Source organism: Bos mutus, chromosome 29 (genome assembly GCF_027580195.1).
Source record: "Bos mutus isolate GX-2022 chromosome 29, NWIPB_WYAK_1.1, whole genome shotgun sequence".
NCBI lineage: Eukaryota > Metazoa > Chordata > Mammalia > Artiodactyla > Bovidae > Bos > Bos mutus.
This window is the reverse complement of record NC_091645.1, coordinates 16177608-16191729: the sequence shown is the minus strand read 5'-3', so window position 1 is coordinate 16191729 and position 14122 is coordinate 16177608. Positions and strand designations below refer to the sequence as shown.

The 14122-nt window shown below is 51.2% G+C and overlaps 1 protein-coding gene across 4 annotated transcripts in view; it reads right to left on the bottom strand.

The window, feature by feature from the left end:
- TENM4 (teneurin transmembrane protein 4) overlaps positions 1–14122 on the bottom strand; it is an 855551-nt gene that overhangs the window by 431728 nt on the left and 409701 nt on the right. For all 4 annotated transcript variants that reach the window (XM_070365001.1, XM_070365000.1, XM_070365002.1 and 1 more), the window contains one exon: positions 11699–11968. In XM_070365001.1, coding sequence (XP_070221102.1) covers positions 11699–11968 — 270 coding nt within the window. The remainder of the gene's footprint in view (positions 1–11698; positions 11969–14122) is intronic.

The window sequence follows — 14122 nt, the reverse complement described above, 5'->3', positions numbered from 1 at the left end:
TGCCTGCTGAAGGACCTAAGCATGTCCTGAAGAACTCTGCTAGGGGAGGATCATCGGAAGCTTGAGTCTGGTGATTCCGCCCTGTGCATCGTTCCCTCTTGCTGGTTTGCTGTTTACTCTTTTCCTGCAGTAAATCTTAGTCACAACTCTCACTATGTGCTGAGCACCGTGAGTCCTTCCAGTGACTCACAGAGCCTTAAAAACCCTATGACACGGGCTCCAAGTTCAAAGGTCCACTATCAGGATTCAAAGACAGGGTGGGGGTTCAGGTGTCCTGGACTGAAGAAAGCCACGTGATAACTGATGAAATGTCAGGTATTCATGGCGTCGTGAGCTCTGACGCGTTTCCTAAGCGTGAAGGAGAACAGCCAAATGCCAGCGCAGACACTTGAAGAGCTTGCTAGATCTAGCGGGGGGGAAAAATGACACGACATTTTCTCCAACTAAAATGCATCTTTTAGCACTAGCTCTAGGGCTGAGGTAATAAATTGCTGCAAGTGGTGGATGCAGGTAGGAAGGGTAAATCCTTTAGGCTTAAGCAGCTTCTCTCCTTTTCCTCCCACGTGGGGCCATAGGGAGAGAGGTGCTCAAGGAGCCTTGCTTGGCCCAGGCTCACTTCTGATTTGGGACTTCCCCAGTGGCTCAGTCGGCGGAGAATCTGCCTGCAATGCTTAGCCATTTGGTTCCCATTTGCAGAACTTCCTTGGCCTTTTCACAGCCCACTTCACATGCATGAGGATTGCTCTTTCCCTCCTCGGCCATTCTTCCAGCAGCTGGACCGGCGCACAATTGCCCTTTGTTGACAACACACTTTGAATCTGGTTTGTTCCATACGATTATTTCCTTCTTGGAAGCACATTCTGGAGAGTGATTTGTTTGCATTAAAGAGCCTACAAAGCGAAGAGCCTCACACTCATTTAGGAAGCCAGGCTGCTAAACGGTCGTGGAAGGAAAAGCCCTCTTTGGTGTTTGGAATATTCCTCCGAAGGGAAGTTTCTTCCAGAACAGAGAGTGTGGGCTGAGATCCTTCCCATGGAGCTGACTGGGAGATACTGGTCTGAGGAAAATCAGGCCTGCTGGAGTCTTTTCACACTTGACCTTGGCAACTGGGGAGTTATCTTTGGCAGAAAGACAGGCTGACCAGCTGCCATATGTTTGGGCATTCCTCATTTTATTGCCTTTCCCAGACATATTTATTTTTTGTGTGTGGCAGGGTTGTGGCAATCCTGCACTGTCAGATGATAGCATTTTTTAGCTACAATTTTTTTTTTTTATTTAAGGTATGTATATACTTTTTTTTTCAACATAATGCTATCGCACACCTAATAGGCCACAGTGTAGCATAAACATAACTTTTAGATGCACTGGAAAGCCTAAAAAAAAAAAATGCATGAGTCGCGTAATCCCAGTATTATCTTACTGCAGTGGTCTGGAACCAAATCCACAGCATCTCTGAGGTGTGCCTGTGGTTGTGAACAGCAGCACGTGGGTATGGGGTCAGAGAGACCTGGGGTTGAATCTCTTCTCTGCCACTTTCCAGCTGTATGATCTCAGAGAACTTCCATGCAGTGATGAGACACATCTACCTCAAAGGCTGTTGCAAATTTTAAACAAAATGTGATGACGCTTTGTAAATCACCAAATGCTGTAGGAATGATAATAACAACACTGTATGCTTACATATCACTACCCATGCCCCAGGCACTATTCTAGGTGCTTATCCTCTCTAAGCTTATTTTAATGTATATCCACACAATCAAGTAGTCGGTAGAAATCGCTTTTGCACTGATAGAGAGATTCAGCTGGTTATGTGAACCCAGGTTACGACCCTTCTAGGCACTTGTATCCTCACCTATATCCTTCTAAGTCAGCTCATCCTGTTTGGGGTGCTTTTCCTGCTGATCTTAGCTACCCAAGGGCTTACCAGTCACCCCAACAACCATTCACATAAGAGGAAGCTGGGGGAGGAGGGGGCGAGAGGGCCAACTCCTACAAACCAGGGATTTGAGCTCTGTCATTATATAAGCCATGTGACCTTGGGCAAGTCCATCTGATCCCAGAGCCCAGCCTCTTTCAGCTGAATCATGGGGGCCCTGCCCCAATACACACTTATTTTCCATAGGGGAGCCCTAGAAGTACTGTGTCAATAGTTTTTAGGTAAGACTATGATATCATCTGATGTGAAGAGCCAACTCATTGGAAAAGACCCTGATGCTGGGAAAGATTGAGGGCAGGAGGAAAAGGGAAGGATGGAGGATGCGATGGTTGAATGGCATCATCGACTCGATGGACATGAGTTTGAGCAAACTCTGGGAGATGGTGAAGGAAAGGAAGCCTGGTGTCCTGCAGTCTATTGGGTTGCAAAGAGTTGGACATGATTGAGTGACTAAACCACAATGACATCATGAGGGTTTCCCAGGTGGCTTAGCGGTGAAGAATCTGCCTGCAATGCAGGAGACCTGGGTTTGATCCCTGTGTCAGGAAGAGCCCCTGCAGGAGGGCATGGCAACCCACTACAGTATTCTTTCCTGGAGAATCCCATGGACAGAAGAGCCTGGCGGGCTACAGTCTATGGGTCGCAAAGAGTCAGACACAACTGAAGTGACTTAGCATGCGTGCACACATGACATCATGAATCATGGAATCTTCAAGCTGAGGGGTTTGAAGGAAAGGAATTAACATTCATCAGGTCCTGGTATGTGCCAAGTATCATCTTTTAAACTTATGATTATTATTTTTTTACTGAATTACAGAGTAAGAAATACATTACACATGATGACCTAGTACAGGTGCTGTGTGTAAAGTATAACTAAAAAAAAAATTCACAAAATAATACTGACTTCACTATGTTTGATATACTCTGTTCTGCTCCTCTCCCATCCACTTATGACCAGTATTTTAAATGATGGTGCTGAGCTGCGCCACTGATTTCAGGGTCAGGCTTGGTCCACAGGTGGGAAATGGAAGCCTTCACCTTTCATGCGCACACATCTTTTGTGCACATTACAACGTTAGGAGGTATTCGTGCCCACGTTACAGGTGAAGCAACTGAGGCTCAGTAAGATTCAATCACTTGCACATCATCATCCGGTTCCTGAGTGGCTGAGCTGGGATCCTGAGACCGACTCCACAGCCCATTCTCCTTCCCAGTTATCTTGCTGCCTGAGAGTCCAATGACTCCCTTTGGCTGGTGAAGAAACTGATGCCCAGAGAGGAGAAGTAAGTTGCTCAAGGTCACCCTGGGAGTCTAAAACTGAAACCAGATGCATCCCTGGATTCCACACACCCCAGCACTGAACTAGGCTCCTGTGGGCAGAAAGCTCTTTTCCCAGCATTGGTTACTCCCTTTCCTCCCTGAAGTCATCCGGGGTTATATGAAGCTGAAACAGACCAAGAGCCACTCTACTTGGACAAAGCTGAGCTTACAATAGGAAATAGTGCTTTGCAAATAAATGTCTTTTGGTAGGAACTTTGTCATTGTGCACATCATTGCTTCCACAGAATTGAAAGTCACGTTGGCTAAAATCAAAAGCAAAACTCTGGCTTACTGTACCTCTCTGCACACACAGTGGGCCTTAACCTAGTTTCAAGAATGCAATCTATCTTAATTTACAGTAGCTTTGGATCTCCCTGTCTCTTTTCCCCGCCTGCCAGATCAGCAGGATGCATGTGTATTAGCACATACTGCCCACCAGGGAGCGCTGCAGTGCACACCGAGGGGGAGTGAATTTGGGGTGTATTTCAAGTCCTCTCCCAAGGAACTCACAAGAACAGCCACATTAGTGTCTGTCGGATACCAGCTCCCAGATCACAGCAAATCCATCAGAGGTGGTGCTGTGGTGAGGAGGCCCCAGGCTGACTTGACCAAGGCAGTTTGAGGCAGCTGAGCAGAAGAAAGGGCTGGAATCAGGGACACTGAAGCCAAGATAGAAAAAAAAAAAAAAAAAAAAAGATGAGGCAAGGAGCCTCCCGTGGGCGGCACGGTGAGGCTGGGAGCGGGAGTCGGACAGTCAGGTTCAGAGATCCGGGCGGTCAGGATGCAGGGAGTACGGGGTGAGGCCGGGACAAGGGGCGAGCTCGATGACGGAGGCCGCGAGGAAGTGGGGAACGGCGTGGGGCCGGCCAGTGCTCAGGGATCCTGCAGCCGGGATGAAGGAGCTGCGAGGCCAGGAGGACCAGGTGAGAGCCTTCCACACACCGAGAGTACCGAGACCCCATTTCAGCCACTGGACTTAAGGAAATGGCAGTCTTCCTCTCTGCTTATGAAGCTCTGCGGTGGGGCAGGGCAGGGCAGCGGGGCCCCCTGACCAGGCTCATAACCCCTTCCCACGGCCTCCATGCCCCGACCGGAGCTGAGCTCCCGTCCTCTCTCCTGGACTCCTGCAGTAGCCTCCTGCTCTGATGCTCCACAGTGCTTCCAGAATGGCCCTGCCGCCCCGCCCCACCTCCCCTCTCTGGCCTCCTCTGCACCCGAGCCGCACTGGCCTCCTGCCTCTGGGCCCTGGTACCTGCCCTGTCCTCCGCCCGGATGCCTTTCCTCCAGACAGTCTCACTGCCAGCTTCCTCCCCTGCCCCACAGGTCCTCCTCTCAGGGAAGCCTCCTCTGGTATTTAGAACTGCAAATGGCACCTCTACCCCCCCAACACACACACACAGCCTGGCATTCCCCATTCCCTCTCCTGTAACACTTATCATCCTGAAACATCCACTATCATTTAGTTTTTAAATCTGTTGATCAGTTTCCCCACTGATGAGCAGACTTCTGTCTGTCCCGAGCAGGCTGGAAACATAATAACCTAAATCAGTAGGTGCTCAACAAACATTGTTAAGCGACAGGCGATCGGCCCAAGTCTCCAGATGTCCCCCCCAGAACACTCTGCCCCCATATTCCCATGAACACCCCATGCTCCAGCCCCAGGGGATACACCAGACATGTGTCCTTGCCCATGCCTTTATCCTCTGACCTTGGGGGTTCTCCAGGCAAGAATACTGGAGTGGTTGCTGCAGTCCGTGGGGGTCACAAAGATTCAGACATGACTGAGCGACTAAGTACCAGCACACACACATTCCTTCATCCACATAGAATGCCCTTTCTTCCCCCTTCCTTACCTGGAAGAGTCCCTGGCAGCCCTCCAAGCCCAGGGACCAGCACTTCTTCCACAAAACGTTCTCTGATACCCACTGGTTGGAATTTTTCTCTTAAACTTCTATGACGTCTTTTATCCAGTGTGTCACAATTAGAGGGCGACCTGGTATGACGATCTCTAGGCCCTGATTAGCTCTAACAGGTTAGGGATTCAATTTAAGTTTTGGCAGTTAAAAGATGCTTACTCCTTAGAAGGAAAGTTATGACCAACCTAGATAGCATATTCAAAAGCAGAGACATTACTTTGCCAACAAAGGTCCGTCTAGTCAAGGCTATGGTTTTTCCTGTGGTCATGTATGGATGTGAGAGTTGGACTGTGAAGAAGGCTGAGCACTGAAGAATTGATGCTTTTGAACTGTGGTGTTGGAGAAGACTCTTGAGAGTCCCTTGGACTGCAAGGAGATCCAACCAGTCCATTCTGAGGGAGATCAGCCCTGGGATTTCTTTGGAAGGAATGATGCTGAAGCTGAAACTCCAGTACTTTGGCCACCTCATGCAAAGAGTTGACTCATTGGAAAAGACTCTGATGCTGGGATGGATTAGGGGCAGGAGGAGAAGGGGACGACAGAGGATGAGATGGCTGGATGGCATCACTGACTCGATGGACGTGAGTCTGAGTGAACTCTGGGAGTTGGTGATGGACAGGGAGGCCTGGCGTGCTGCGATTCATGGGGTCGGAAAGAGTCGGACACGACTGAGCGACTGGACTGAACTGAACTGAACACTGAATAAGAAGGAAGTTTATGTTCTGGATACAGCTAGATTCACCTCCCAGATTATGTATATTATTATTAACAGCATTGAGCTAATGAAAACATGGGCTTCCCTGGTGGCTCAGATGGTAAAGAATCCACCTCAATGTGGTATTCTGTTTCTATAAAACAGAACAAGTAGGAGAGGATGGTGGTCAGGAAAGATAACAAACGGGCAGTGGTATGAGGCAGGCATGGACTCAAACCCTGGTTTTGCCATTTATTAGCTGTGCAACCTTCAGCAGGTCACCTAATCTCTCTGAATCTTAGCTTTCTTGGCTAGGAAATGGGAAAAAAAGTTAAGAATCAATGGACTAGTTGTCTCCAAGTCCCTTCTAGCTCCCAGATTCCCAGATGCTTTGACTCTTGCAGTCCCTTCTCAATCCTATTTGGAACGTGGGTAACTGTCCAGTAAGAGACCCTCATTCCTGGGCACCTCTGATTTCTAGGATGGAGTGCAGGCTGCTCGTGGGGCAGAAGGGTAGTCAAATATAGGGGTGTAATCTCTACCCCAGTGCAGGAACCCAGTTTCCTGTCCTAGAAAAGGGAGCCTTGTGTATCATGGCTGGGTAGCTGCAGTACTCTAGGGAATTAGTGATAGCTATTCTTACAAGATTTTTAAAACGAAGTCTCATGAGCACGGGCCACGGAGGGCAGAGGATAAATGGAGTTAAACTGGTAATGAGCTTTCTCATCCTGCCTGAAGATGCTCACCTAATCTACTGACTCTCAATAAGCAATTTGGCTGCCTAATTGGGTTAACCGGTAATTTCCCTTTTGACACCCAGGCTGCTTGATAATTTGGGGGGTAACTGTGATTCTGTTTCATTGTTTCTTTTCCATGTGAATTTCTCACTTTGCCTCTGGGATTAGAGCTGGGAGTAAATTCTCACTATGTCCCAGGCCCACCACGCCTACTTATGCCTCCAAGCCCTGCTCGAGCAATTGCCTCCACTGGGAACAACTCAGAACCCTCACCTTCAGCGCAATCCTGCTCGTCTGGCCTGCAAGCCCAGGTGCGTCGTGTGGGTGGGATGGAGGAAAGAGCCTTCGGACACGCAGGGCAGAGTGAACGGCTCCTTCCACAGTCATCCCACAGCTCTTTCAACAATGAACATTAATAGCGAGCAAGCATTAAGGACCAGCACAGACCAGCCGCTTTGCCAAAGCTGTGGTGCAGGCTCACAGCAACACTTCAAGGAAGAAAGATGGCATGCTGTTTTTGTACTTTTTATTACTGTGGTAAAACACAGATAACCCTTTCAACCATTTTTAAGCATATGGTAATGGCGGCATTAAGTGCACTCACTTTGCTGTGTAACCAGAGCTATTCCACCATCCCAAACTGAAACTCGGTACCTGCTAAACCCTAACTCCCCGTTTCCCTTCTTCTGACCCCACGTGGCCACTGGCACACAGTTTTAGAAATTGCGGGAACTGTTGGGTAGGGAGGTGAGGTGACGTGCTCAAGGTTTCAGAGCTGGGTCCTGGCATGGCCAGGACCTGGGATCAAGGCTCCTCATTAGATGCCGGGACTGTGTCTTTTCCACCCTGCCTGCGACAGACAGAGCAGAAAAGCTGTCACAGCTCTACCTCCCCTCTTGAATATTTGCCAAGATTCTCAATTCTAGAATGATGCCTGGTCCACGGAAGGAGCTCAGCACAGCTACAGAACAAATCACAGAATGAAACTGCTAAAGAGGCACTGCGTCCACCTGACCCTGTGGTTGGAGCGCAAATGCAACCTCTGCTTTCTAAAAAAGGCATTTATGGAGTGCCAACTGTGTGCCCTGGCATGACGCCAGCTCCTCCTTGCTGTGGCCCAGCTCAGTAGGAGGGGCCTGAGGGCTGGTTCCACCTGACGGCCCTGAGGGGAGAGATTTGTGTTTACATTACCCAGTCAATTCTGTATTTATTTTGGATATTAAGCAGTGACATAAAAGCTGCTGACATTAACCTTCAGGGGCAGAAATTGGCTTTAATGGACCCTATAAAAGTTATTATTGATGGCAGCTGCCTGCAGCTTCACCATGACCTCAGCAAAAGCCTCCACCACTATCAATACTGTTGACAATTACTATTGACTAATGCGAGGCTGGGCGTGGAGGCAGTCAATGTTCCCATGGCTGGAAGTTGCTAGGGATCATGCTTTGGTGTCCTCACTTGCTGATTCAAGTAGAGGTGGGCAGAAGGTTCAGCCTATAGTGGCAGAGAGACCTGAGTTCAAACTCAGGCTTGGCCCACCTGCTGAATTACTGGCTGAACAATCTCCAGCCAAGTCAGTAGACCTTCTGGAACCTCAGTTTTCCCATCTGGGAAAGGGGAATGCCATGCTGTTTCATGAGGGTTGAAGGCAGTGGCCCACATGCAGTGTCTCGACACATGGTAGGCCCTCAGTTTGGCCTCCTTCTGTCCCTGAAAACTGGCCACACTGAGATGTGTTGGCCAACACGTCCAGTGGAGTCAAGCTCTGTTCTGATGGTAAGATCAGACTTCTCATCACAGATAAAGGAGAAAACTGGGACCAGGAGGATGAAAGAGAGAGAAGGAGAGGAGAGTACCGGGGAAAGAAGTGAGAGCAGGAGGGCCAGGAACAAGAGGAGGGCAGCCTCGAAAGAACAGAGACACCTGCGAAGAGCCTGGGGGCTCCAGCTCAGCTAGACACACGGCTGCAGCACGCCCTTCCCCTCTGAACCCCAGTCCTTGGCTGTAACTGAGGTTGACGAGAATGTTATCAACTCTTTGGGGGATAAAGGGGAGTCACTCCTATGGTTCATTCACATTCAGCATGAGCCACTGTCATTATTTAAACTCCAGTACAACAAAGCCTGCCCATGCCAGAGACGCACAAGATGTGGGTTCGATCCCTGGGTCAGGAAGATCCCCTGGCGGAGAAAACGGAACCCACTCCAGTATCTTTGCCTGGTTAATCCCACGGACAGAGGAGCCTGGTGAGCTCCACGGGGATCTCAGAGTCAGACACGATTGATGGACTGAGCACGCACTCACGTCAATTAGGTCAACCTGGCCGACAGTGTCGTTCAGATCTTCAGATAACAAGGACACTAATGTCATTTTCCAACCTGGAGCAACAGGACAGGGGCCGGGGCACCCGAGGGATGTGTGGGTTTGGAAGTCCAGGCCTGGAAGGGAGGAGGTGTTGGATCTGCCTGCCCATCTTCCCTGAGCACAGAGCTAGAGTGCTGTGGCCCGGCATGGAGATAGACGTTCAGGAGGCAAGCGTGGTGTGGCCAGGGAAGCAAGAAGCCATCCCCCTGCCCCCCATCAAAGGCCGAAGCTCTCCAGGCTTGTTGATTATGTCATTATCACCCAACAGAGGCTTAATTCAGCAGCAATTCAGCTCTCAGGGAATACACAATAATGTGGGTGGTATGTACTTCATTCTGTCATGACTTTATGGAAAAATGATCATTTGTCACCATGGCGAGAGCCTTCCAATGAACAAGCAGCCCGAGTACTTTGCTGCAGAGGAAATTCACTATGACTAGGGCTACAAGGGTAAAGATTTCAGAGTTACACAGGCCCGAATTCAAGTCGTGAATTCGGTGACCTATACAGGTTTCTTAAACCTCTCTGGGCTACGTGCTTCTTATTCTGTGCAGTGGGGATGATAAAACCTACCCTGGGCAGAGAGGCTGTCCTGGTCTCTGCCACCCTCCCTAAGTCTTAGCTGCCAGACCCTAGCAGGACCCTCCTCCATGTGGACCTTGTCTACAGGCTGCCCACTCCTCCAACAAGCTGTAGCATGAGTAAATGAGACCAGACAGTTAAGTACTTGGCATTGTGCTTGGGGGCCTAATAATCAGCAGCAGGTGTTAACTATTATGTTTATAATTTTCCTCTTATACACCTTCACCTCCAATGCGAGGACTTCAAATCATAGAATCCTACATCTAAAAGGATCTGCAAGTGATTTGGTTCATTTATTCCCCCTAAGTGTTCACTGGAACACTGCTTTTATTGATCTTTTGAGAATAAAGGGTTCTTTATTCTCAGGTCAATTTGGGGGATGCTGCTTGCTAATATATCCATCAGCATGATTAATAACATGTTAAAGGTTCTGAGAAGTCCCGCAGTAAGGAAACTGGTTCAAATTCCTTGAACTTAATGTTTCCTACGCTATTTGACCACAGAGCACTCCCTTCTACCCACCCCCACCTTCAATCTAAGAAATATTAACATTCTAAGAACACCAGGAATGCTGATTTCATTAAAACTGCTTATTTTACAGATGAGGAAACTGAGGTCCTCATCTATAGTGAGAAAGGATCTACACTCCAGGTCAGTGATGGACCCGAGGCTGCCTGCCTCTTTGTTGGACACCACTTTCTCTGTACCGGCTTCACACATCAAATTCAGTGCGTAGTCAGGAAGAGAGAGGAGGGTTTCTGGCTGGGCTTGGGCCTAGATGGGAAGGAGGATAAGGGGGTGTGGATGGCTCCCCAGCGCAGAGAGGGCTGGTGGTGTCAAGGGAGGGTGAAACTACCAAGTTGGGGCCCATCACCTTCTGCTGTCCCCATCCCCTAAACCCAGTGCACAGGGTCCCGAGGAAACACCCCGAGTTCTCCAGCGGCAGGGGTAGAACAAGGATTTGCAACCCTGCTGCTCTTGACTCTCTTTGGAGATCACATCTCTCCACTGGACAGTATCCTTACCTAGACTCCTGCACGATCCCAAACCTGGGACTGTGTTGTGCATATAACTCACTGGAGCATCCTTGTTAGAGGCAAACTGCCTAAGCCTTCACTGCTGACTTGGTGTCCACCCTCTCCCCACCCCCGACACCCTGGTTCCCCAAATCCTCGGCAGGAATCACACAGGATGCTGCGTTTAGAGCTGGAAACCAGTAGGGGGCGCTGGTTTGCAACTTGCCCTCCCCACGTCACCCCTCCCACGTTTGGTGTGGCGGGGGCCAGCAGAACCCCTCCCTGGACTTCTGAGAGAGAAAAAAAAAAGTCCAGCCTCCTCCTCCGTGGGGACCTTTTTTGCCCAGAGACCCAGGAGCATGAGGCATCGCAGAAAGAGAGCTCGCCTCGGTGGCCCGCTGCAGGCCTATGTTCAACTCGGAGTCCCTCCGAGATCTGCCAAACAAGCCTCCAGAGAGAGGCAGAACAGCCTGAAACCTGGCTCCCTTTCCTTCCCCCGCACCAAGGAGGCGCGCGAACAAGCTGTCATCTCTTTCTCCCCCAGCATCTCTCTGGCCTTGGAACAGGGCTGCGGAGATGAGAGTGGACTAGAGTCCAGAGCCAGCACTTCCTCAGATCTGCAGATGAGATCATGGGAAAGCTGGGGGAGAGACGGGAGTTTTAAGCTACTCCAACATGACAGCTCTTGCGTGAAAGCCATCCTCCCATCAGCAGAAGACCCTGGGGTGCAGCAGCGCCCACGGCGAGTGCCCAGGGTGGCTGCAGGCTTGTGAGCAGAGTTCTGGGGGGGAGGGGGCACAGCTGAGGCCACAGAGAATGGGCTGTAAGGGGTTGGTTACGCTGCCCTCTGGCCCCTCCGCTCCACCCACAGGCAGCCTGTAAGCCATAACCCTGTCCCTTAGGCACCCCCTCATCTGGAAGAAAAGAGCAGTGACCCGTCTCTGGCCTGTCACCCGTGGGTGGGGTTATTTCATGTGACTCTGTGAGAGGTTCTGCCTTCTGACCACTGAGAGCAAGGCAATTTTCCATCGCCTTCACCAGTGCCCCCAGGTAATGGAGCAGAAAATCAACACTAATTAAAATGCCGGGCCTGGAAGCCCCGGCTGGCGGCGCGGGCTGGGCGGGCCACTCACCGGTCTCCGTGTTCTCGTGCTCCGTGTCAGTGAGCGTGAGGTTGGAGTTGGCCCGGCTGGACAGGCAGGAGCTGCGTCCTGACCGCGTGCTGCGGCCCCACAGCCGCACGGGGTGCTCGGGGGACAGTGCGGCGTCCGCCTCCAGCTCGGCCTCAGAGCTGGCGCCCAGGGAGTAGCCGCAGTGGGGCAGGCCGATGTCCGTGCGGTACAGCGTCCCGTGCGGGGGTGTCACCTCCCCCAGCCCCAGCTCGCGCAGGCTGAAGTTGGTGCCTAGGAGGGAAGGCAAAGGAACTGGGTTAGGGTAATGGTGGGGGTCACCCCCCAGAGGCCTGACCCCTGCTCCAGGACTCACCCTTGTCCTTTGACTCACGGCGGTGGTCGATGCGCAGGCCTTTCCTCCGCGTCCTCCCCACCAGCCCAAAGCCTCCACACCTTAATGGAAGGTCCAGCTCAAACAGCCCCTCCTTGAAGTCTCCCCTCATCCTACACTCTGTGCAGCAATGGTCACTACTTTTTTCTGAGCCCCCTCTGAGAGTCCTCAGCTCTGGGCATTTTGCAGAGCAGAGCTGTTTAAGGGCCTGGACCCTCTGCTGGAGATGGCTTCACTGGGGTGGGGGGGTGAGGACTGTACCCCATTCATTTGTAAATCCCTGGGCCTAGGGCACAACCCGGGACCCAACCCTTGGGGCTCAATACACATCTGCTCAGCTGACAGAGGGCTTCTGCTCTCCTCGTCCAGGCCAGGGAGGGCCGGCCAGCAAGGAGGGCTCCTGAATAAGGCAGAAGCCTCGCCCATGAGATGCCAATGGGCTCCCCAGGACCCAACGCTCCTTTCTGGCCAGGTCAGGAAGGCCTGAAGCCAGAAAGTGAAGAAGATGGTGACAGGCTGAGAAAAGTGGGCTTTGCACAAGGGAGGAGCCTCTGCCCTCTGCTTTGTAAGCCCAGTGGGCTGCAACAGGAGTTAGCAGGCTCTGGGGCAACCCAGGGAGCCAAGCACACAGCCAAGGCTCGGGGCTGCTGGCAGGTCTCTTGAGCTCCTGGGAAAGCCTGGAGGTGCCCAAGACAGAGGCCAGGAAGACATGGATGAGGGCAGCTCATTCAGGGATCAGTGTCTGTGGGACAAACGGGATACTAGCTTCCACAGGAAACAGCCTCCACATTCCGCAGTGTCTATCAGGCACGGCTTCTTCCTGATTTCTAACATTCTCATGAGTATTTTGGGAGATGGGGAAGGACAGGTGGATGTAGGCACTGAGGACCATACTCCAGTTAAACCTGTGGGAAATGGACTTGCAATCAGGGAGCACCACATTTCACCCAACCAAGCCGGCCCTGGGTGTTTCCTGACAGGCAGCAATGAGCAGGGTGTGGTTCCTGACTTCACAGAGCTCACAGTCAGTGGGGAGATGTAACCCAGACCATGATGAAGGGTTAAGGCCCTAAGTATGGGAGGATGCAGGGAAAGAGTTCTAGGGGCACAGAGGGTGGGAGTTTCAGAGGAGAGGTTTGTGGATCAGAGTAAATGTGAAGAGTGGAGTAAGAAGAGACAAGGGGAGGTTGTACGTGCTTTGAAGGGCATGACACCCAGGAGCAGTCCTGATGAGGTCAAACTGGCAAAGGAAGGGAAAAGGAACTGCCTTCGAGGCAGGAGGGGAGCCAGCAGAGATGGCCTCCTCTCCCAGTCGTGGCCATCACTCTTACCAAGAGTTCCTGTGCCTTCCCCCCGCCACCGCCCAGGGTCTTGGTCAGTTCTGTGTCCAGACTGGCATAGAGTAGCTCAGCAAAAGTTAGTTAAATAATCAGACAGACACACTTTGGTAGCAAGAACTCTTGGGGGTGGATAAAGGTGGGAGGAGAGAACTTAGCTAACATCATAGGATTTTTGAGGCTAATCCGCCTGCAATGTGGGAAACCTGGTTTCGATCCCTGGGATGGGAAAATGCCCTGGAGAAGGGAAAGGCTACCTGTTCCAGTATTCTGGCCTGAAGAATTCCATGAAGTGTATAGTCCACGGGGTCGCAAAGAGTCGGACACGACTGAGTGACTTTCACAGGAAGGCAAAGGGAGGAAGAGAACTTTGTAGGCGGCAGTGCCCATGCCTGCCTATGAGCTGAGAATGCTTTCTGCTTGTTATTTATGAAGACAAGAGCGGCTCCTTCTGGTCCCGGCAGGGCTCACTGAACTCCACCAAGCGTGGCAGCACAGAGTTGGAGGAGAGCTTTGGCACCACTGGTCACTTCCTCTCACTGAGACCCAGAGATGGCAACCAGAAGCAGGCAACGTTTCTGAAGCATCTGCTTCATGCAAGTGTCGCATGGTCCATCTACAGTCCTCCTCGTTCTCCCCACCACTCTATAATTAGGAAGCATCGCTGTGACCACACCATCCAGGTGAAGACACTTAGGATAATAAAAATGGCAGAGT